At 45.8% G+C, this 24,988-nt stretch overlaps 1 protein-coding gene across 1 annotated transcript in view; it reads left to right on the top strand.

Moving 5' to 3' along the window:
• LOC146822940 (putative thiopurine S-methyltransferase) overlaps nucleotides 1-24,988 on the top strand; it is a 251,273-nt gene that overhangs the window by 196,793 nt on the left and 29,492 nt on the right. The window contains exons 5-7 of the mRNA XM_085607092.1: nucleotides 9,575-9,646; nucleotides 11,845-11,930; nucleotides 22,944-22,988. Of these exons, the coding sequence (XP_085463218.1) occupies nucleotides 9,575-9,646; nucleotides 11,845-11,930; nucleotides 22,944-22,988 (203 nt within the window). The remainder of the gene's footprint in view (nucleotides 1-9,574; nucleotides 9,647-11,844; nucleotides 11,931-22,943; nucleotides 22,989-24,988) is intronic.

Raw genomic sequence — 24,988 nt, 5'->3', positions numbered from 1 at the left:
CAGGATTCTGGGCCTTTTATTACCGGTGCGCCACGAACCCAGCAGCTCACTTTACGGGATCCAGTGGAAGGGACTCCGGGGATCCCATAGGCGGAATTCCTTGATCTAGAGATTAACGACCTGGGAGGGTTCCACTGAATGAGAATGCAGTATACCACAATGAGAATTACAAGCTCCTGGATTCGGTTTTCCAGGCATCCATGCGGTATTCCCGCTAGCCAGTGGCTCAGATTTTAGTGGGTGGGATCCCAGGGTACTAGAGCAAAGGCTGTGGGGTTCCCGTAGCAAAGAAGGCGGGTGCCTCAGGAACCGGCGCGGTGCCTACTCATGGTCCGTGCGTAGCGTTGGGTCCCCGTGGCTTGGTTTGCAATCCTGACGCCCCGCCAGGGTTGCCACTGGTTGGCAGCCAATTAGAGCCAAGCTCGTGCTCGGGGGTTAGGCTCTGCCAACATATGTACCTATCCAATCACTCTGCCAATCCCCAAGCACTTATAAATTCACCATACACTCTCCTTGCAGTACTCTAATCATCCAGTCTCTACCCATGTACTCATTTTTTTTGTTGAAACATTTTTTATTGTTTTCATAGTATCAACTCCGTACAAACCCCGCTACCTCCCCCGTCAAAGAAGGCATTGCACATACAGTGTTACCAGCCAACATCCGGGAGAATGAACTTCCAGCCCATACGGGAACCCCATGTCAATGTGCCCCCTGCTTTCCTCCTCGCTCCTGATGTGCCCCTTCCCTGCTATAAATCAGGCATGGGTGCTCAACCTCCTCTAGAGAACCATGGCTTTCCCTCGTGCCTAGCCACACCCTTGCTTCCAGCGCTCGCTACTACTCCGCTTCTACTCCCCGTTCACCGCCTCCTCCTGCCTGCCAGAGGTGTCCCCCTCTCTCCCGTTGTCAGACATCAGCCCCTGAAGTTCCACCACCAGCGCCTCCCACGCACGGGCCGTCGCCAGCGCCTTCTCGTCATCCCTCCCAGTCTCTACCCATGTACTCATAGAATGACCCAGAAAAAGTTACATAACCGAGGTCTTCCCCACTGCCAGAGGTAACATGGTTGCGTGCGCAGTCAACAGCACAATGTAATGTGGTAGGGACCAAGGCCATCTTGCATACATAATGAACACACGGACACAGCTAGTTAGATAGTGGACTGGCTACGGGCATGTGTGCTCGGCCCCTTTTTATTACCAGGGTCACATGTCCAGTGATGTCTGTGCTGGATGCGTGTGGGGTGAGTGTAAGCCAGATCTCAGGGAATGGTTGGTGCTGGCAACAACTACAACAGTGATCATCGGATCACACACAGATATTCAATCATAAAAGGTCCATGACTTGTGGTGCACTAAGGTAGGGGCACCAGATCTTAAATCACACACACATAGATGCATCGTGAAGGGTCCATGACTTGTGGTTCACTGAGGTAGGGGCACCAGAGATGAGCGTGCTGATGTGAAGAATTTGTTAATGTCCCTTCGGGATATTCCTGCTGCCTGGGGTGACATTGTTGCGTCCGGTGTCTACAGTGTGAAAGTCAATCATAAAGGGTCCATGAGTTGTGATGCACATAGTTAGTGGCACCTGAAGAGCTCAGCGTGTTCGCAGCCAGCAATGATGGCGTGTCCTTGCAGGACAGGATTGGTTTGGATATGTGTGAGACCTGCTGACCGCAGTGTAGGCCGGAGGCAGCGGTTAGTAAGGGCCTACAACCACGTGGTGTTGACTTATGGTGCACTGAGTTAGTGGCAACAGTGGCGCTCAACGTGTGCGCAGCCAGCGATGATACATGGTTCGGGCGAGCCGCACTAGGAGCAATGTCTTTTGCCTAATGAATTCTGCGTCAATAAGGCTACATGGCGGTGACTTGTAGTGCACTGAGTTAGTGGCATCAGAAGCATTCAGCGTGTGCGCAGCCAGCGATGATGCGTGCTGCGGGTGTGCCGCACTGGGAGCAATGTCTGTTGCCTACTGGACTGCATCAGCTGCAATCGCGACTCAATCTGAATTGTGAGCCCTGCTGTCCGCAGTGTAGATGGAAGGCAGTAGTCAGCACAGACATCGAGGGATGCTTTTTGTCACCTCCTCTTGACAAAATCCGAGGACATAGAGTACAATTCTCTCTTCAATTAATAAATCAAGACTGAATTCAAATTGTGAGCCCTGCTGACCGCAGTCTAGGCGTATGGAACAAAAGATGAAATATGTAAGGAATACATTGTCGAAATATGTAGGTTTCAGGCACGCTATAGTTAGTTGCCTACTGGACTCTTGAAATTAATAAATCAAGACTGAATTTGAATTGTGAGCCCTGCTGACCGCAGTGTAGGCCAGAGGCAGCGGTCAGCAAGGGCCCACAGGTACGTGGCATTGAGTTGAGCTGCACAGTTAGTGGCACCTGAAGCACTCAGCGTGTGCACAGCCAGCGATGATGCGTGGTCCGGCCGGGCCGCACTGGGAGCAATGTCTCTTGCCTACTGGACTCTGCAATTAATGAATCAAGACTCAATTTTAATTGTGTGCCCTGATGACCGCAGTGTAGGCCGGAGGCAGCGGTCAGGAAGGGCCCACAGCCACGTGGCGTTGACTTGAGCTGCACAGAGTTAGTGGTACCCGAAGCACTCAGAGTGTGCGCAGCCAGTGATGATGTGTGGTCCGGTCGGACCGCACTGGGAGCAATGTCTGTTGCTTACTGGACTGAGTCATCTGCAATCGGGACTCTATCTGAATTGTCAGCCCTGCTGACCGCAGTGTAGGCCGGAGGAAGCAGTCAGCAAGGGCCCACAGGCACGTGACATTGAGTTGAGCTTCACAGTTAGTGGCACCAGAAGCATTCAGCGTGTGCGCAGCATGCGATGATGCGTGGTCCTGGCGGGCCGCACTGGTAGCAATGTCTTTTGCCTAATGAATTCTGCCTTAATAAGGCTATGTGGCGATGACTTGTGGTGCACAGAGTTAGTGGTACCCGAAGCACTCAGCGTGTGCGCAGCCTGCGATGATGCGTGGTCCGGGCGGGCTGCACTGGGAGCAATGTCTGTTGCCTACTGGACTGCGTCATCTGCAATCGCGACTCGATCTGAATTGTGAGCCCTGCTGTCTGCAGTGTACATCGAAGGCAGTAGTCTGTACAGACATAACTCTGCGGTGCTGTGGTGCCGGTAGTGGGGCACCAGATCTTAAATCACACACACATAGATGCATCGTGAAGGGTCCATGACTTGTGGTTCACTGAGGTAGGGGCACCAGAGATGAGCGTGCTGATGTGAAGAATTTGTTAATGTCCCTTCGGGATATTCCTGCTGCCTGGGGTGACATTGTTGCGTCCGGTGTCTACAGTGTGAAAGTCAATCATAAAGGGTCCATGAGTTGTGATGCACATAGTTAGTGGCACCTGAAGAGCTCAGCGTGTTCGCAGCCAGCAATGATGGCGTGTCCTTGCAGGACAGGATTGGTTTGGATATGTGTGAGACCTGCTGACCGCAGTGTAGGCCGGAGGCAGCGGTTAGTAAGGGCCTACAACCACGTGGTGTTGACTTATGGTGCACTGAGTTAGTGGCAACAGTGGCGCTCAACGTGTGCGCAGCCAGCGATGATACATGGTTCGGGCGAGCCGCACTAGGAGCAATGTCTTTTGCCTAATGAATTCTGCGTCAATAAGGCTACATGGCGGTGACTTGTAGTGCACTGAGTTAGTGGCATCAGAAGCATTCAGCGTGTGCGCAGCCAGCGATGATGCGTGCTGCGGGTGTGCCGCACTGGGAGCAATGTCTGTTGCCTACTGGACTGCATCAGCTGCAATCGCGACTCAATCTGAATTGTGAGCCCTGCTGTCCGCAGTGTAGATGGAAGGCAGTAGTCAGCACAGACATCGAGGGATGCTTTTTGTCACCTCCTCTTGACAAAATCCGAGGACATAGAGTACAATTCTCTCTTCAATTAATAAATCAAGACTGAATTCAAATTGTGAGCCCTGCTGACCGCAGTCTAGGCGTATGGAACAAAAGATGAAATATGTAAGGAATACATTGTCGAAATATGTAGGTTTCAGGCACGCTATAGTTAGTTGCCTACTGGACTCTTGAAATTAATAAATCAAGACTGAATTTGAATTGTGAGCCCTGCTGACCGCAGTGTAGGCCAGAGGCAGCGGTCAGCAAGGGCCCACAGGTACGTGGCATTGAGTTGAGCTGCACAGTTAGTGGCACCTGAAGCACTCAGCGTGTGCACAGCCAGCGATGATGCGTGGTCCGGCCGGGCCGCACTGGGAGCAATGTCTCTTGCCTACTGGACTCTGCAATTAATGAATCAAGACTCAATTTTAATTGTGTGCCCTGATGACCGCAGTGTAGGCCGGAGGCAGCGGTCAGGAAGGGCCCACAGCCACGTGGCGTTGACTTGAGCTGCACAGAGTTAGTGGTACCCGAAGCACTCAGAGTGTGCGCAGCCAGTGATGATGTGTGGTCCGGTCGGACCGCACTGGGAGCAATGTCTGTTGCTTACTGGACTGAGTCATCTGCAATCGGGACTCTATCTGAATTGTCAGCCCTGCTGACCGCAGTGTAGGCCGGAGGAAGCAGTCAGCAAGGGCCCACAGGCACGTGACATTGAGTTGAGCTTCACAGTTAGTGGCACCAGAAGCATTCAGCGTGTGCGCAGCATGCGATGATGCGTGGTCCTGGCGGGCCGCACTGGTAGCAATGTCTTTTGCCTAATGAATTCTGCCTTAATAAGGCTATGTGGCGATGACTTGTGGTGCACAGAGTTAGTGGTACCCGAAGCACTCAGCGTGTGCGCAGCCTGCGATGATGCGTGGTCCGGGCGGGCTGCACTGGGAGCAATGTCTGTTGCCTACTGGACTGCGTCATCTGCAATCGCGACTCGATCTGAATTGTGAGCCCTGCTGTCTGCAGTGTACATCGAAGGCAGTAGTCTGTACAGACATAACTCTGCGGTGCTGTGCCGCTGGGTTCGCAGGGGGCCTGTGTCGAGTAGGCTGGCGGTCACGGCGGCAGCCTCGTGGCAGGGTGAGGGCCGCTGCTCTGGCAGATGCGTTGGCCTTCCCAGAAGTGAACCACACCGAGAGCACCGGCCTATTTATTCACACTCCTACGCTGGAGTGGCGTACGTTGGACCAGCCCACTCCACGTCCACTTCCGCTTACAGGGGGGGACGACACAGCCACATGACCGAGATCTTCCCCACTGCCTGAGGTAACATGGTTGTGTCCACTGTTCACAGCAGTACAAGCACCAGCAGTATATGTACACATGGAGAGGTTTGTGGTCTGCATAGTGCGGTCTGTCCAGCACATCACCGCTGCTCTTGGCATTGTGTGCATTGTTATTGATGGGTGACTTGCCTCCTTCACACATACTTGGTTCCCACATCTCCCAACAATCAGCTATTGTGTGGCTATTGTGTGGCAGAGGGGCCATGCCATTTTGGGAAGGTCCGCTGTTCTGTTCTGTGATGCCTCGGTGGTAGTGGGGGGGTCCGGGCGGGAGGTCCTGGGGGTGGTGGCGGTGGGTGTTGTGGCCTTCTTGGGTGTCGGAGCTGCATGATCAGTAGCTCTATGACATATGTTGGTCTTCAGATGTGGCTCTGGGCTGGAATCCCTTTCATACTGTAGGTAGTCGTCCTGCTTTACACCAGTAAAAGGCAGATGCTAAATTCTTACTGCTAACACGGCTTATTGCCTGTTTTTGGATCGCATCGCAGATTTGGCTGGTCGTTGAAAATAGCGGGAAGTGGTGTTTTCATGTTTTTTTTGCACGGGAACGCATATTCTGCATATCATTAGCGTTAGTTGTCGCTCTCATTGGTGGCGATGTTTTTTGCGGAAGCTATCGCTGGAAAACTGGCGATATCTGCAGTTTTCACCAGGTTGAGAATGGGCTGATAATTCTTTTGCTGCGCTAAAGTGCCAATAACTCAGCGATAAGTCCTTGAGAATACGCCCCATCGTTGCTTTTTATTTTTTCATCCGGATTCCTGCACCCAGTCGCATTTAAAAAAAAAAAGAATTGTAATCATTTTTGGGCCTTGGGGCTTTTTGTGGGATCCCCCGAGCAGGCCTAGGGAGTCAGGATGTTGGTACCCTGCCCACTTTTCTTGTTTTTTCATCTTTTTTCTTGTGATTCGCATATAGCTACAACAAAGTCCTAATAAACACAAGGGCTTGTTTTAGAGTCACCCTATAACTCAACAGTTGGGACTTATCGCCGAGTTATCGGCACTTTAGCGCGGCAAAAGTAGCAAAAGAATTATCGCCCCATTCTCAAATTGGTGCACACTGCCACATTGCCTACAGGCTAACGGTACCAACTAACAACTAACAACTGCGAGAGTCGGAGGAGTCTCACAGCCAGCCCTATTAAACTTCCTCACATATCTTGGATGCATGTCTACAAAAGTAACGTAGGGCTCCTGTATCCGCACCACCCGCTCGTCCCAATTCCCCAGCCGTTGCTTGACGCCTCTGTGCTCCAGATCCAAGATTGTAGTCACTGAAATGGGGTTGCACCAGATCATGAAGTCTAGTAGTCAACAGTAGTGGAAAAACAGTACTTTATTAGAAAAACATAAATTAATAACACAAAAACATCAAACAACGAGTGACAAAATGACCGTAACAGAAGTTTGTGTGGTCGTAACCTTCGTAGGAAAGAAAAGGAACGTTACAACCACACGAACTTTTGTTACGGTCTCATTATGCAGGATTTATCACACCTGTAAGCATTACGGTTCGTTTCAGCTTGATACACCTGCATGTTCACTTCACCCATACTGCGCAGGAACAACTGGAGACCAAGCAAGGGAACCACACCATAGCAGGCTTCCCGCACGTGTTGGGGACAACTGACTGCACACATGTGCTACTTGTGCCCCCTGCCGACACTGCACACAATCACCGCAACAGAAACCACACTCATTCCAACAATTTGCAGGAAAAACTGGACCACCGGGGCCTGTACACTAATGTCGTCGCAAACCTCTCAGGCAGTGTGCATGATTCCTACATCTTTCGCAAGCATCCCAGCCCTGGTCCCCAGACCAGTCCACCGCCCAGCGATGACTGCCCGACCCTGCACACCCAGACCTCAATGCTCACCTGCCACTACCGGCGTGTCTCCAAGAGGGCCCACCACGTGCCGGAGCAACCTCCTCAGCTTCCACGGCACTGGCCCCCAGCGCATCCTGCTGCACCGCACCGAGGAGTCATGTCTGTACAGCCAGTTGCCTTTGGCGTACACACGGTCCAGCCGAGCTCACAAATCAAATCGAGTCTTGATTGCCAGGATGATGTATCGAGGCCTACGCATCATCGCAGGCTGCACACCCGCTCTGCTCTGGTGGCACTAACTCAGTGCAGCTCAAGTCATCGCCAGGTGCCGGGAGGTCCATGTCGGGCAAAATGCCTCGGCTGCCACCAACTCTGTGCACCTCAAGTCACCACCACGTTGTGGGAGGCCCGTGCCAGCCAAAGTGCCTCGGCTGCCACCAACATAATAAGCACACGGATACACCCAGATAGAGAGTGAAAATGGTGTAGAGCATGTGCGCCTGGCCCTTTTTATTGGCAGAGTCACATGTGCTGTGACGCCTGTGCTGCATGGGTGTGGTGTGGGTGTAAACCAGCCGTGAGGGAGTGGCTGTGGCATGCTGTAACTAGACCTGTGATCAGCAGATCACTACAGGGAAGACCTGGGACATGTAGCTTTGTAGTTCCCTCCCTGTAAGCGTAAGCAGAGTGGGCTGGCTGAAACGCGCATCCTTCATGACTTTACCAATATGGCGGTTTGAATCCACACACCCACCGAGATAGGTACACGACGGGTACGGGACTCCACTTTAAAAAAAATATATATATATATATATTAATATTTAAGAAAACAGAAGACGTATTATTTTAATAACAAACAAAAACAATTACAAAAACTATTTTTAGGATATTAAAGTTACAAAATATCACACACAAAAAATTCAAAATGACTGAAAAAACCATAGGTTTAATGAACATTATAATTCGAAATTAGCATTTAAAAAACCTTTGAAATTCACTGAAATAACCTTAGGTTTCAGGCACGTTATAGTTAGAAATTAGCATTTAAAAAACCTTAGAAATTCACTGAAAAAACCATAGGTTTCAGGGACGTTATAGTTGGGCATTTCTCTTGTACAAAACCATAGAAATTCCCCTGTTATAGTTTGTGCAGCTAACTATAACTGGCGCCCCCGCAATGCACTGCTGATGACGTCACATATTACATCATTCATGACATGGTAAGTGACATCACTGATGATCACTGATGACATCTCAAATGACATCACTAATGACATCACTGATGACATCATCCACGTCCTCTACCTCACGTGGTCTATGGACATGATTGTTGTTATTGCTTGCCATACTTTTCATAAGCTATTGGTTGGTGCTCTCTGTATTACCAACTTTATTGGCCCAGATGTTTTTCTTATTATCCTTAGCATTCCGCCTCAGTCTCTTGGGCCGTATGACATTCCGGGGGCTTTTTAGTGCTCTGTTTATATGGAGTGTTTTTCCCACTGCTCTTATTCTTCTGCTGTGGTGTTTTTCCCATGTTTTTGCACATCTGCGGATTCAGTTCTATACGGTGCTCTCCCCGAGTTTTCTGGTGGGATGTTTTCATCCTCATCCTCCCTTCCTGGTGAGCTGCCTATCTCTCTCTCTCTCTCTCTCTCTCTCTCTGTCTCTCTCTCTCTCTCTCTCTCTCTCTTTTTCTTATGCAGACCGGAAAGCCTAGGCAGGGAATCAGTTTGCAAACCATCCTCCGGGATGGTGCTGCTTGGGTATCTCATTCAAAGGTAAGGAATCTGCAGCATGACATCTCTATCACATGAATAAGTTACTTGCCTTTATTAACGCCTTATCTGGTAGAGACTATATCTAGCAGCAGATTCCTTACCGACCTACCCATCCTCCCTGCTCTGCGAACTGATTCTCCTTTTCTTTCAGATCCCTTGTATGCCCCCTCGTGCTTTTCGTGGGTAAAGGAACAAAAAAAAGGGAGGACAAACCAACAACTAATAACTATTATAAGCATCTTTCAAAAAGAGGATTCTTTTGGGGCACACTGTGTCGGTAGTAGTTACTATACATGGCTCAGTGTTTTAGCGCAGAAGGTAGTTGCGGGAGAAACTGACATCAGGGCACCAGGGGAGGGCTTATATGGACTCCGACTATGTCACATCCGGTGGACCATGTCGTTACATTGTCGCTCAACGCCATCTACCGACTAGCAGAGGTACTGCTGTAGAAACATTTCCGGAACCAGTCTGTCACCTGGGGATAATTCAAAGGTAAGGAATCTGTGCCTAGATCTAGTCTCTACCAGATAAGGCGTTACCAAAGGTATATAACTTATGTGTTTCCATGTTAGAGCTTGAAATGTTTCTGGCTTCTTCTCCGGTAGTTAATGCTTATTTCTTGTAATGTCATTAAACATTATACATAAACATTTGAGTATGCGCCCTAGTTTTATAAAGTCTGTTCATGTATTAAATGTATCTTTTATTCTTGTGACAGAATTCCTGCAAAGTATGATGGGATTTGGGATAAAGGATCTCTGGTTGCAATTAACCCACGTGATAGAGAGCGGTGAGTAAAATTATTTGGTAGAGTCGTTGTTCCCCCTTCCACTCATTTGTATGTTTTGGCAGATGAACTACCAGTGAAAATAGCAGACTCTTTCGCCTGAGTGTTTCTACTTTCATAACATTATGCATTTTGATGATTATGGTGAGTTACCATCCCAGTACACGCCCCCACCCTAACTAATTTACATGGAAGGATCTCCCCAAAAAAGGTATTTACCAATTATGGCATGCATACATATGCTGTTCAGGTAATTTGTAACACCATGATCAACAATAAGTGCTTCACTTCATTTATTGTGCTCAACAGACAGTGGCTCCAATTTGGCCAAATTATTGGTATTTTACATGATCCCACTGACTGCATGAGCCAAAATCTCGATATTCTCATAAATAATGTTGTGGAAGGGTGTTATTTAATTTAGAATTTTCAGAAAAAAAGGTATTTTACAGTATATCTTTCTAAATTTGTTGCACTGACATCCATGGCCTCTGAAGGGCATGTAAAAAAAGTGTAGGTCTGCCGTTGTAAACAGAAGCATTATTCCTCTGAAGCAGCAAATGCATGCATGTGACCATCAAACATCTGTGAAGCCAGTAAAAAATCTGGAGACACAGCAGACAGATATAGTGTTTTTATGTATTGGGACATTCTGTGACAAAAAAATGTGCACAAGGTTCTAATATTGTCCCAGTGTAGACCTCTCCCATCACTAATTCTATGCCATTTACTATTTCATCATACCTTCTGTACTTAAATATCAAAACTCCCACCAGAATTGTTGCCTTTATATGTCATGATTCTGACATCACATGCCACAATATTATTGATATGCGTCTTGGGGATGCATAAATGTTCCATGGTGGTGCTTACATTTTTCAGGTCACTTGTATGATCAGTATGCTTCTTAAATGTTCCAGATTTCTACTGGTATGCCTGTGGCTTCTCTTTTGCTAGGCATTTTAGAGGCTGATGAATGTGGTAGGGAGGCTGGACAGTATTCCAAAAGGGTTGCTCTATGTGCTATGGGGCTGCATATTGTGCCATTGGGACGCTCATTATTCTCTCGGGATTGCTCAATGTGTCAAGGTGATATCCAGTATGCCACGGGTGTGCTGAATAGACCATATGCTGCTGAGTGTTCCTGGGTCATACCCAATATGCCAAGATGCTTGCCAATGGTCTAGTTTCCTATGCAAGATGCCAGTAAGCAGCTGATTAGTGTTCAGTTGATGCTCCTCAAATATGCCAGGATTTGCAACTCAAAATATATGAGAAGTGTGACTGATTCCTTTGGGCCACACAAATGGCATGTCCCTTGCATAGCTTAATTCTCCCAGGAGCTATTCAGTATGACTTTGGGAAATCTCATAATTCCAGGGTTGCAAACAGTGTGCATGCAGCTCAGTATGAGGCCTACCCAATGTTCCAGGGATCTGCTCAGTGTGTCAGAGTACAGCTGCTCACTAGGCTTGTGTATAGTGCACAGTAAGTCCGTAGCCACTCTCTGGCAGAGTTGGAGATCAATATGCCAGACTAGTATGTCAATACACGGTACCTCATACCTGGGATTGTCTCAAGTATGCCAGTGTGCTGTTCGAAATGTCATGGTTCTGCTTTCACTATGCGCCCAATGTCGAAGGCACTGTTGTCGCAGTTTATAAGGATACAGGAAAGCCTGCATGGGTTTCTCTTGTACATTAAGAAAGAGTAGTTATGAGTCTGTTACCTGATGTACTCTTGCCCTGCTGTTCGACTTCCTGGTGCTTTATCTGGAGTGGAAGAAGTGTCACCTTTTACTTGTGGGCAGAAGTTAACTTTGGATTGTGAGTCGTGGCATTATTCCCTCATTTATAAAAAAGCTGTTGGCAAGTCTGGCATCACCCCATGAGCCCTGAAAGCCATAGAAAAATGTGTGCAGAGCAGTCATAACTTATGATGTTAATACAAACCTTTATGTAAACATAATATCTGGAGGACTGTCTGCCATCCCATACTTCTAGTAAACTGCTGTGAAAATATTAGATCCTTTATCATATATCGTCAAATCAATGGTTCTAAAAGTATCAAATTATTGTTTTGTGGACATATGTTATGTTAGCAGAAATGTGTATACACTGTTTTGTCTTTTATATGGCCTAGCAGCGCTGAAAATGTATTATACTTTTTTTTGATTGTGACTCTTTTCTTTTTGTTGTTAGCTACGCCAAGGCACTGATTTCCTCGATGGAGCAGGACTGCTGTTATCTACTAGTTACCGTGTCATACAATCCAGATTTGTTAGAAGGTATAGTTCACTTTTAGTTATGTATATTTTTGGGAAACCTACACACAATTATTTTGCACAATTTTAAGTGCCACAAAGCCATAAAGGTTTACTTAACAAGTAATAAAGCAGGAATACCTATGAGCTGCAATAAAACTTTACAAACATAAAACCAATATCATTAGACAGTGCAGACAGAAAAATGTGCAAGTGCTTAATTGTAAGGGGTTACTGTATATTTAAAAAATAATAGCTTCAATTAAAATGAAAAAGCGCTTCTAAACTTGGGACATACACTAAGCAAATTAACTAAAACCTCTCCAAACCTCCCTCGAAAACAGCATATTTAAAACTCATGAAGGATATTCTGCCATGGCCCTTCAACAACAAAAGTGGGTAAATCAGTCGGGTCAGTCAAATATCTTTGAGGTGCACCAAGGTGTAAGAGATCATCCTCAAAATGTTTGGAACATATTTGCGTTGTTAAAATCAATTTTTTGTTATTTTTCAAATAAGTACCAGGTAGACAACTCTATTGAAGACTCACCAGGCATAGGGAAAGATCAACCACAGAGTGTTCACCTCCCCAAGTTTGCTCTACTATGTGCTCCCAGGCATAGGGAAAGATCAACCACAGAGTATTCACCTTCCCAGGTTTATTCTACTATGTGGTCCCAGGCATAGGGAAAGATCAACCACAGAGTATTCACCTTCCCAGGTTTATTCTACTATGTGGTCCCAGGCATAGGGAAAGATCAACCACAGAGTATTCACCTTCCCAAGTTTGCTCTACTATGTGCTCCCAGGCATAGGTAAAGATCAACCGCAGAGTGTTCACCTCCCCAAGTCTGCTCTACTATGTGCTCCCAGGCATAGGGAAAGATCAACCACAGAGTATTCACCTTCCCAAGTTTGTTCTACTATGTGCTCCCTAAGTCACATCAAAAAATACATAGGAGCCTGCAATCCCTGTATAAAGCCCGTCTCTGACTTCCTTATTACAGACGTCTCAAGTCACCTGTAACAAAGAAAGGCAAAAGCTGCTAAACTGTTATAAGTTATTACAGTTGAGTTCTGACGTCACTAGGCCTACTGCCAGAACCAGTAAGCAGAGTGGAAGGCAGGTCACTGAACATAATTATAGCTGCAGTATTAAACAAGGAAAATAGGAAATGGCTTTTACTTTTGATATGTTTTATCTAAAAAGAAAAAGTGATCAGCACACGTTAGATATTTATGGCTCCACACATATGTCATTGAAGGAAACCTAGAATCTCTGCCTGTTTCTACACTATCTGAGCCACTGCATTTTTAACCTGATTTGTATGAAACTGGTCCTAATATTTTTTTGTAAAACTTTCTAGCTTCTTTTTAGTGTGTTTAATTTTGCATTATAGATTCTAATTAAAATGTTCGGTTCTGTAGTGAACATCAAAGAGCAAGACAGCAAGTATTTAATTGGGTTTAGGAAGTATGATGGTTTGACCATATATTTTAAGAAATAAAATATCTTATGTTGTACATTAAAACAATACTACAAGTCACCTCAGCGTTCCATTACCTTATAGAGGAACATGGCCTTCAGCCCTGTTCCTCTTTATGGACTTGGAAGTTGTTGGTGACTTGCAATAATATCCTAACAATGTACGGCAGTGGGTAATTTAACCCAAGTATAATATTTGAACCTCCCCAGATGAAATTATCAAACTCCCTAGCGTGACCAATGGATGAGCATTCTTAAGTGTCAGACTGGCCACCTCTAGGGCCCAATGAGGCTGCAAAATACTTTTGGTGGACAAATAGCATCCTACTTCTTATGTTGTGCTTGGTTGGACGGGTGCCAGTTTTTAGTGTATGCTATGTGTGATGCTGGTGATGCTCCTATAATACCATCTGTAGTTACACTTGAGTGTGTAGTGGAGCAAAGAAGAGAGTAAGATAGAACACTGCATTCATAGCATAGTTGTGTTCAGATGAAAGGTGGGGTTTAGCAGTATGGCATATATATGGGAAGAGTTTTCATGTTTTGTTTAATGATCAGTGAGAAATTGGGCCAGATGTATCAATCAGTTTTACCCATTCTGTGTCAATGGGAAAATGTGTTAATACATCTGGCCTATAGTCTTATTGTGTCACTTCAGTTATGTTACAGCAGGCAAGTAGCTGAGCTTGTGCATGTGATCGAGCTTATGATCCTTGTGTGGGTGTTAGATTCTTGTTAGAAATTGGGTCTCTAGTTGGCAGAGGAATGCACCCTGTCCAAGTAGGGACCACAATCCTAGTCAGTGTAAGATAGATACACACTAAAAGATAACCTGTGCTCACCCTCTGGTAGCTTGGTTTGGAGCAGTCAAGCTTATCTAGAGAGGGACTGTGTAAAGTATTGGTGCAATACACACACACAGTAACACAATGAAAACCCCACAAAAATACTCCACTCAGGTTTAGAAAAATAGAGAATATTTTTATGAGAAAATCAAGACCAAAATGACTAAAATCTGATACGTGAATCCGAAGTTATTAATTTTTAAAGAATAAACCAAAAAAAGTGCTTAAAAGTCAAGCAGCGCTAAGGTTACTTCAGGTCATGCCTGACCGGGGTAAATCCAGAGTTCAAGCTGACCGCGATGGAGGGCAGGCTGGTAACAGGACTCACAAACTACCTTGGATGGAGCAAGCATTGACATCGAAGACTCGATGCGAGGAGCTGAGGAGGCGATGCAACATAGTCGATCTGGAGGATGTAGGTAATGCGTCGGTTCCGATCCACGCAGCCGGAGAAGGCTTCAGTGCCAAACACTTTTACGTTGCAGATGCTGTGTCGTAGTCGAGCCTGGCAGTCGGGTCCCGCGCCATTCTCGAGCCACGCAGGGATGTCCTCGGATCTGAAGTGCTTCTGCATTGAAGGGCAGTGCTTGGGTTCCGATTGGTGCAAAGATGTCACTGCATCGATTTGAAAGCTGCAGAACCCACTTTTAAGGTCCAGGACTAGATTGGCCCCTCAGGCAAGGTAGGACTCACAGATTGCAGAGTCCAGAAGGGTTGTAGTAAGTTTTTGATGGGCCTGAAACTTCAAAAATAGGAGACAAGCCCTTGGCATCACTCTGGGTTCAGGTGAGATGGGTCCAGACCTTGTCCTCAGCAGGGCAGAGATCAGCAGGCAGCAGGGCAGTTCAGCCAAGCAGAAATGAGTTCCTTCAGAGCAGCAGTCCGGTAAAGTGACAATCCTTGTAGCATAACAGTCTTTACTCCTGGCAAAGTTCTTTTTCAGGTCCAGTAGTGTACTGTCTTGGTAGGATCAGAGCCCCAGTATTTATGCCCAGTTGTGCCTTTGAAGTGGTGGTGACTTCAAAGCAGGGCATTCATGTGCACAGGTCCTATTTCATCCCACCCTTGTCTGCCAGGCTGTGGTGGTAATCAGCCCTTTGTGTGGGACACAGGACACTCCCTATTCAGGTGTGTCAGCTCCCCCCCCACCTTGCCCAGGAAAAGCTGTTAGAATGTAGATGAATGCAGATGAGTTTGCTTTCACATCCATCCTTCCTGTGTTTGTGGTTGTCTAAAGGGAATGCTCAAAGTGTAACTGTCACCCACCCCAAGCGTGTATTGGAGACAGGCCGCAAGGTGCACAACAGTAAGTTCAGAGAAATGTCCACTTTCTAAAAGTGGCGTTTCTAAAATAGTAATATTAAGTTCAACTTTTCCATTAAAGAGGATTTATCATTACCATTCCAAAGATATGAAACAGCTACTCCTTTCTAATCAGGAATTATAGCTTGAAAGTGTTTTAATGAATTCCCAATGTTGGCCTATGAGAGGATTAGGCATCAGAGTAGTGAAAACCAAATGTAGCGGTTGGTCACTACTAGGACATGCAAAACATGTCCTACCTCTATCAAAACATGTCCTACCTCTACTTACACAGCACCCTGCCCTATGGGCTACCTAGGGTCCACCTTAGTTTATGTAATGAGGAACAGTGGTTCCTGTGGACAATGTGTGTAATATATGATAGTAGTTAGCTCAATAACAGTATTCATGGGCACAGAGATGTCGGAGAGAGAAAAGAAACCATATACAAGACATTTACGAATATTAGCTGTTTACGTAAATGCGTAATCAAATTACTCAAGAAAGGTGAGTGGTGTTCCAAGTGAACATAGAACCTACATATCAAAAGGTGACAATTTGTGACATAAAATAGGTTCAACGAATACATAAACAACCATAACACAAATATTCAGTCGGTAGTCACAACCTTCTAGTAATATGGTAGGGCCTAGGAAATGGTTCGTTTTTAGATTTGTGTCGATGGCGTTTCGATCCCACCATCAATAGGGGGTCTCTTCAGGACCTAACATGGAGGGACACCTGAAGATTTGTGAATTCACTGTGTGTAAAGTGCACACCACAAGGAAGTGTAATCAAAGAGAGGTACTCACAAGGGGCCCAGCCGGGCACCCTGTGAGGGGAGGGGGGCTGGACAGTCCTTTCGGCGTATTGCGTAATATTAAATGTCCGTAATGTAGCGAACACAACAATCTGTGTCATGGATGTTCATCTAATTTAGCAAAGCTAGAGAAAATCCTCTTGCGTGTGTTGTAAATGAGGTCGCCGTAGTCAGCCTCATTAATAATCCGAAGTCACGGAGTACGATCAAGGAGGACCGCCGAAGTCAGCCTCTGTCAGCCTCTGTCAGCCTCTGTCAGCCTCTGTCAGCCTCTGTCAGCCTCTGTCTGTAGAATGGCATGCTTAGTAGCATTTAAGTTACAGGCCCTGGGTATATAGTATACCACTTTACAAGGGACTTACAAGTTATTTAAATATGCCAAACAGGTGAACACCAACTATACCATGTTTAGAGAAGAAAGCCAATGCACATTATTACTGGCTAGCGGTAAAATACATAACATAACGTGTATTTGTAAAGCGCTCCTTCACCCAAAGTTATCTTGGCGCTGAATAACAAATGTTTATTGTTACCCAACTCAATGATACTCATTTTATCAACCTCAGAAAGATGAAAGGCCGAGTAGACCCGCTGGAATTTGAAAAGGTGACCATGAGGTTGAACACCAAAGCCAATCACAATGCTGCAATACAGCGTTGTGATTGGTCTGAGCGCCGTGGTTCATGCTCAGACAGGGACTGGGCACCTGGGCATGTTTTCCAACCAGGCTGTAATATGTAAATGGAGAACATGCAAAGTGCGCGTGACTGGTCGGCCTAAGACGGACGGCCAAACAGTCATGCGCACTTAGAGAGTGCCACCACTCCTCCCACTTGCTCTTCCAAGCCAAGCCCCACCCCGCAAACCTGCCTCAGCACGGAAAAATAAAATGATAATAACATGGCGTTATTATCATTTTATTTTTCCTTTTTTGCAGTGCTGAAAGGCAGAGGGCGACGCTCCTCGCTCCTCCAACTTCATGTGTTGGGGAAGAGTACAGTCTTTACTGCCTTGCAGGTGTTTTTTTATAATTCTTGTCATTGTTGGGAGGAAGTGCCATAGTTTTGGGCAGGTACGCAGAAGGAAGTTCCACTGATGCATGACTTCTCGTAGAGCAGGTGGCTAGCAGGAGGAGGTAGTCTTAACGCAAAGTGTTGTATTCTGTACCCTGTTGTTAATACAGAGTGCCTGAAAGGAGTATCAGTCAGCACCTGGTGGCCAGTTAAGTACATGGAGGACTGTAGTGATGGAGGCATGTACATGTAGGTGTAGTGGTTGTATGGCTGCACCATTTTTCAGATGATGAAGCCTTAAGGCTTCAGTGTGGAAAGGAGCTTATATGGAAGGTGTGAGTGACATACTGCTTGATCTGTCAGTGAGGTAGGAGGAAATCCAGTCTAGGAGCCATGTTTCTCTAGGTTTATTTAGAGCGAGAGGTTGTGAACTTAGTCAAAAGGGGCAAACGGGTCCAATCAGTAGTAGAATATCAACTCCATTTCTGTTTGCAGTTGTCTTCAGGTCATCCAAGATGAAGGTCAGGGTGGATTCACTTTGGGATTGTCTTCAGGTCATGCAATATTTACTACCTCTGCCAAGATGGGAATGAGTTTGATGGTCAGAGAGAAGATTGGTTTCTTTCATAAAGTTGGAGATCTGCGTGAAATGTGCTCTTTCACTTTACCTAAAAACAGACACTGGTGTTTGGAAAGTAGTTCTCTGGGTATGCTGGATCAAGGCTCTACTTGGGGACTGGCATGATGTACGATGTCTTGAAGTTGGTTTCCTAGATGCCTGAGCTTCGGGGAGTTTAATGAGGGTTCATTCTGGTGTAGCAGTGTTTGTGGTAAGTATGCTCTCTTTAAATGTGTGTGGAAGGCTGGGGTCTAATGGGGAGCCAGCGGACCACTTGCCTTAATCAGTTCCTTGAACTGGAAAGCGTAGATGTGTTTGATGGAGGACTGGGTCTGTGGTTTGCATGTGGAGGTCATCTTGTTTATCTTGGTCTGTGGAAGATGGTTGCTGTATGGCTTACTTATAATGTGTGTTCCAGGATCTTTCCTTTTGAGGCAAGATGGTTTATGATGATGTAATTGAAGGCTTGGAGTGAGAGGTCTTTTGGTGGTGCAAGGCCTGACATCCGGTCAGTAGTTTACAGGCATGGCTTCTATTTTTCTATCCATGCCAGTAAAATATTGGGAAAAGCAGTGAAATCTGGTACTTTCACCTTTTGTAATAAATATCTAAAAGAGCAAACACTTGAGGGAAGCAGTTAAAAGTATATGAGAGTTGTCCAGTTATTTCTAAATGGTTTTTAAAGCAAATAGATAAATAATTGCCATGCTACAAAAGAATACTGAGAATTGTACATACATTTTTCCCCTACCACTTTTGTCCCTTCCAGAATAGCATCAAATGGCCGGTATTGTTTTCAGAGAGAGGTAGCAACCATAGGCAGTGCAGTCTGGATTGTGGAAGTCTCTGAGGATCTTGCTTATTTCCTTGAATGGGCATTTGGTTTTGAAGATCCGCTCGGAGATGAGTTATTTTCTGTTCATGGATTTTGAGATCATGGTATGTGACTGGAGGTGTATTTTGTCATGCTAGTGGTTAGATTTCTTCCACTATGGTTGTGGATCTTTTTTTTTCGACTTCTATATTTCTTTGCTAAACTATGGGTTCCCTGGTCAGTAGAAAGGGTGCTTGGAAGTCTATATAGGTATCAGTCTGTTTCAAGTCAAACATTATTTGCGTTTATTTTGTTCACAAAATCTCCCTTACTTGATTGATTGTGTTATTATTATGTAAATTAAAAATTGGTAGAGATCAGTATTCTTCTAATATGAATTGTGTGTTTTGTAATGTAATTTAATCAAAGTCATCATTGTTCAGTGGCATAAAACAGATAGAGTGTTACAAGTTTATGACAAGTGATTATGCTGGAGAGCACAGCCTAGTCTTTTGAGGAAGAGAAACCAATGTCCGGCCCCTACATCTGGTGTGCTTTTCCTATCACACCATTTCATTTCTTCACTGTGGCTCGAGTCACCTTGTTATACTTGTACCAAAGTTCAACTTAGGTTCACTAACAAATACATTCGAAATATTATGCCCAAGGTAGCAGTGTGGAGGAACACCCCCAAAATTAATTTGGTTTAGGAAAATTAGTTCCTTCACAGAGATAATATTTTTGTCATAAATGCTCATTGACGAATGCAAATGTTCCACTTGTGGAATTTCAGCATGCATTCATTTTACACAATTGAATATTTCTGGACTACTGTAACATAGTTTTCCAGGTGTATTCAGGTAATTCTCTAAGAATTTCACAAAAGTCGGAAATGAGCTCCACATGGGAGTCAATAAAAGCATTAAAAAAAAAATAATAAAAAATTTGTAAAGCGCATGGCTACACTAGCTAGTGTGTCCCCGCGCTGCGACAAGAGCCCATTTATGCCACGGGGGTGAAAGCAGAAAAGGATCAGACAGGGGGGGTTACCAGATGGGAAAAGCCACGTCTTGAGCTTTCTCCGAAAAATAGTCTCCGATGATTCCAGTCAGAGCCCTATCGGAAGTTTGTCCCAGTATGTAGCCGCTAAAAAGCGGAAAGAGCGCCCGCCCATCCTAGCTCTTCTGATGGTCGGGATGCTGACCTGACCCGTCCCACTAGATCTTAATCACCACATGGGGACATGTGGGGTAAGAAGATTATGCAAATAGGAGGGGCCCTTCTTCTGCAGAATGCGATGACTAATGCACATAGCTTTAAAAAGAACACGTTCCCTCACCGTAAGCCAATGCAGGGAAGCCAGGGCCTTGCTAGATGAGGCTTTCCTCGGAAGCATTAGAACGAGACGCGCTGCCGCATTCTGAATGCGCTGGAGTCTCTGAACACAATTGGTGTTTGCTCCCAAGTAAAGGAACCGTAGTCCAAACGAGATGTCACAAGGGCGTGAACCATCGTTTTCCTCGCTGACACCGGGAGTGCATCTAAGGTCTTCCGGAGACTGCGTAGGACTCCAAAACAGTTTCCCGTCACACGCCTGGTATGAGTTTCAAAGGAGAGTTTACTATCTAGCTGCATCCCCAGGTTCTTTACCTGATCCCTAGGTGATGGGGTAGGACCCAGCGTCTGAGGCCACCATGCACAGGACCAAATCGAAGGAGCCTTACCTATCACTAAAACCTCTGTTTTGTTGCCATTAAGTTTAAGGCAGTTAGAGGCCATCCATAATGCCAGTTCTTGAAGACACATTGAAAAGTTAGTGGCTGCCTCCTCAGAGTCTTGAGTAAGGGTCAACACGAGTTGTGTGTCGTCAGCGTATGACACCACACTGACTCCAAACTCCCCTACAATCTCTGCCAGGGGGGTAATGTATTGAGATTAAAAAGAGTCGGGCTGAGTGTGGAGCCCTGAGGGACTCCTTTATCCAGCTTAACACTTTTGGAGAGGAAAGGTTTCTGCCACACCTGAAAACTGAGGTCAAGAAGAAAAATCCTTAACCATTCCATCGCCCTACCAGCCAAGCCTCCTTCCCTAAGGCGCTGCAGTAGCATGTGATGGGCAACAGTGTCGAAAGCGGCACTGAGATCTAAAAGGACTAGAGCAACCGTCTGTCCTGCATCTACATGTCTATGGATGGTTTCAGTAGATAGAAGCAGAGCCAATTTAGTAGAGTAGGGGGCACGGAAGCCTGATTGTGTAGGGTGGAGAAGGTCATGATGATTAATGTGAGCAGTCAGTTGGATGTTTACCACCTTCTCTGCTAATTTAGCAAAGTAAGGCAAAAGAGAAATGGGACAAAGGTTATCAAGCTGACTCATACTCATGTTCGGTTTCTTTTTTAGGGGGAGGACAATAGCCTCTTTCCATCTTTTAGGGACCACCCCAGATGTAAACGATAGCTCAAGAAGATGTCTAATGTAAGGCTCAAGAACCTCTAAACTCCCTCTTAGGATCTTGGGGGAGGCTGGATCACTAGGAGAGCCAGACTTGATACTAAGGGCTACTCCTTTAAGTGTGTCCCCACTGGGGGCTACAAAATTACAGAAGCAGTCTGCCTCTGATATCCTGGATATTCCCTTCCTATCCGCACATCCATGTTGTGCTGAAACAGGGAAAGTGGAATAGATTTTCTCCACCTTCTCTGCAAAGAAGTCCGCTATCCTACTACAGGAGTCAGCTGAGCTTGTGTCAGGGGCTGTCACTCTTGCTAGCGACGAGATCTCTTTAAAAATGGTGTAGAGCTCCTTCGAAGAGTTTTCAGCTGTCTCAATCCTATCACTGTAATATATGGCCCGCGCTTTCCTGATCATCGCATGATATTTTTTTTACTTGATTTATATTCAGTTTTCGTAGGTTCATCAAATTTCCTCCTCCATACTCTCTTGAGACGCTTACAGGCTGATTTAGCAATTCTAAGTTCATTGCTGAACCAAGGGGCGGTTTTAAGCTGCCTACCCGGCGCTCTCGAGGACCAGGGAGCTGTACTATCCAATGCCTCCAGGGTACGCTTATCAAATGCATCACATGCAGACTTGATATCGGTACCCCCAGGCGGCCCGCCCTTTTGTAGGGCCATATTTAAACTAGGTATAGAAAACTTAGCCCATTTCCTCCATAGGTTTAGTGGTACCCATTTTAGTCGACACAACAGACTGAGGCAGCATGATCCTAAAAGGGACCACAATGTGATCGGACCACGGGACCGGGACTGGAGGTATCGTTTGTAAAGCATTCCAGTTGGCAAATATCAGATCTAATAAATGGCCGAGTTGGTGAGTAGGAAGTGCTGAATTGAGTGTCAAATGAAGGTCAGCCAAAACTTGGCAAACCTCCTATGCGCCCTTGGCATAACGCAAAGCGGGTTGTATTATTTGCTCAATCAGGCTGGGTGCAAAACGCGTCTGGGGCCATGGAGGTCGATAAATCAAGAACCCCTTTATACAGCAATTTGAAGGCGCCATGATGGAAAAAAGCCTGCTTCACAATACTCAATCTCTGTGGGTTCTAAAGTGCACTGAATGGATAGCCTATGTACAGTGGCAATTCCTCCTCCCCTGTTAGTGGTTCGGTCAACTCTGATGATACCATAGTTGTGAGGAAGAGCTTCAAGAATATCAGGAGCCGAATCCTCATCAAGCCATGTCTCTGTGAGGAATAGCACATCTGGTTGGACATCCCACAGATAATCATAGATTTCAAGTTTATGTTTCCCCAGGGATCTACAATTGATCAGAGAGCAGTTAAGTGGCTGATTATCCTCCCTAGTTTTCAGGCACATATTGTGATAATATATACATTGGAATGCAGTGTATAGTTTAGCTGAACGAAGAGTAAAAAATCTAGTGAATGCTTGTTTCACATATGACTTGATGGTATGATTCATTGGAGAAAAAAGTCTCCCTTAATTGATCTGCAGTGAGTTTGCAGTATTTTGATTTTTGTTTTCAACTTGTAAAATATACTCATCGGCTGATGACATCATGTAATATTGGTATAATAACCATTGTCAAGCAAGCAATGATCATTTCATTTGAATTCTAACTGCACCATACACCTTGTGTTCTGTATGTCTGTTTTTCAGGCACACCATTTTACGTCCCTAATTCTGTAATTGAAAAGTTATATGGTGAGTTGTTTTCTTAATTCTTATTGTACATTGGTTGGATGAGGGATTATTTTCCATTTCACACCAGAAAAGCCTGCAATATCATTATATTCAAATAAGTGGTCTGCAGCTTTGTTTGAATGTTTGTTTCGGTTATTCTTGTAGCCAGTAATAAGGTTTTCAGAGTGTATATTACAAACCCTTACCATAAATAAATGCATTTATCTGTTGAGGTCCAGATGTAAAGCCAAATATTTAAGTTATGCGGTTTTCTGTCATGTAGTCTGTGGGACGCGGAGCTCTTTACGTCTTGAATATCAGACAACAGTGACATAGGAATAGGTACTGGTTCAGAGGCTTGATACAGTTAGAAGACCTGTTGTTCCTCACCAAACAAAACAGTTTACTATTAACATCATGAAAGCAGGGAACCTATAAAGGCAGAGTAACAAAAGATTAAGCACTGCTTTTTAGGTCTCGCCTTGCGCAGCGCGCATGCGCTGCCTAGGAGATGACCTCTTGGAATCACTCCAGCTTTTCAGCAAACTTGTGCGTGTGACTTTTTCTTTTTGCACACTTTGCATTGGCCATTGCGTGTAATGAAAGCAGGCAATTGGCCAAAGGCAGGTGCATGTCCCACCTTTCCCAGTAAATGTTTCCTCCCACTGCCTACAGCTGTCGGGAGCGAGCAGCGGCACACAGGGTGCCATCTGTTCTGGGTCATATTACAAAGGTTGCTTTCACTTTTACTTACGTGGCCGCGCTTGTTTTTGTAGACATGGGGAAAGCCAATGCTGAGGTTTGAACCTGGTTCCTCTGTCCCAAAGTCAGCAGCTCTGTTGTTTATTGGTTGTGGCATTAGGTGCCTAGACAGGCTTCATTCCTAATTTCCTCTGTCCTTGATTTCTGCACAGACCCTTTAACGCAGATGATCTTCTTAGTGCAGTGCTTTTTCACTCCGGATCTTGTTGGTTTTTGGGTCTGTTTACCAGTTCTATTACACCTCTTGTGTTTTTCACTTTTGGGTGAAATATCAGGTGCCACCTGAGGAGTTAATTCAGCTGGGCTTTCATGGATGAGTGTTCTGTACCGTGCCACCGCCGCTGCCGCCTTTCCTCCATGCTCATATTTTTTTACCTTCAGGTGACTAGGGATATGCCAAAACCTCACGGCTTACTCAGTCGGTGGGTAGTGACTGGGTAGATGACTTTTCAACCATGATCCAGGACCCCCCCCACAAACTGCACCCCCGACCCATGCTCTAGGAACCCTCCCCCCGGACCCATGCTCCAGGACCCCCTAACTCCTGGTGCATTCAACTTGTTTTGAGAGACTCTGTGTGACAGACCTTATATTCAAATGTGTGTAACACTGTTGACAGTGCAAGAAGGTGTGGTGTAGGGCCGGTTTAGCTTTCCAGTCACAGCGGAGGGTAAGTATTCGCTGGATTCAAATTCGGTGTTTCCAGAACAGTGCCGAGACCGGTCTAAGCAGGAGGGCTTGGGGGGTGGGGGGACCTTGGCTCAGGAGAGACTACAGGGGCCTCTTAAGGCCATTGCCCTCTTTGGCACTGATTGGATACGTTTGCTATAACCTCACATGTAGTAAGCCGCAGCAAGGGTTTAGCCGTTAAAAATGTGTGATTATATGACATGTGTATGCTATACTGTTATACGTCACGGGAATTACCTTGTTTCCCTACCCTGACGCACCTCGGCACGCTTGGCGGAGGCAACCGGGAGGCTCAGCTCTGTGGAGTTTGAAATGAAGAAAGAGCTGCGGGGGGAGAGGTCAGTCATATCTCACAGGTTACTTTTTAGGTGTGGTTTACAGTGATTTGTTGATGACCTCGCCCACAATGAGATTTCAGTGGCACTGAGGTGCAGGTAATTATCATGCTCTTTATAGGCTCGCCCGCCTGGTCACCTTTTAATAGTGGCCCTGGCGAATCCTTCATTCACTGCCAACAATTCTGGGTTCCCAGGTGGCTTTCACCCCTTAAAGTGGTGCTGCAGATTACA

The sequence above is a fragment of the Triturus cristatus genome, chromosome 5_2 (genome assembly GCF_964204655.1).
Source record: "Triturus cristatus chromosome 5_2, aTriCri1.1, whole genome shotgun sequence".
Classification (NCBI taxonomy): Eukaryota; Metazoa; Chordata; class Amphibia; order Caudata; family Salamandridae; genus Triturus; species Triturus cristatus.
The sequence above is the reverse complement of the archived record's forward strand: the minus strand, read 5'-3'. Positions and strand labels throughout refer to the sequence as shown.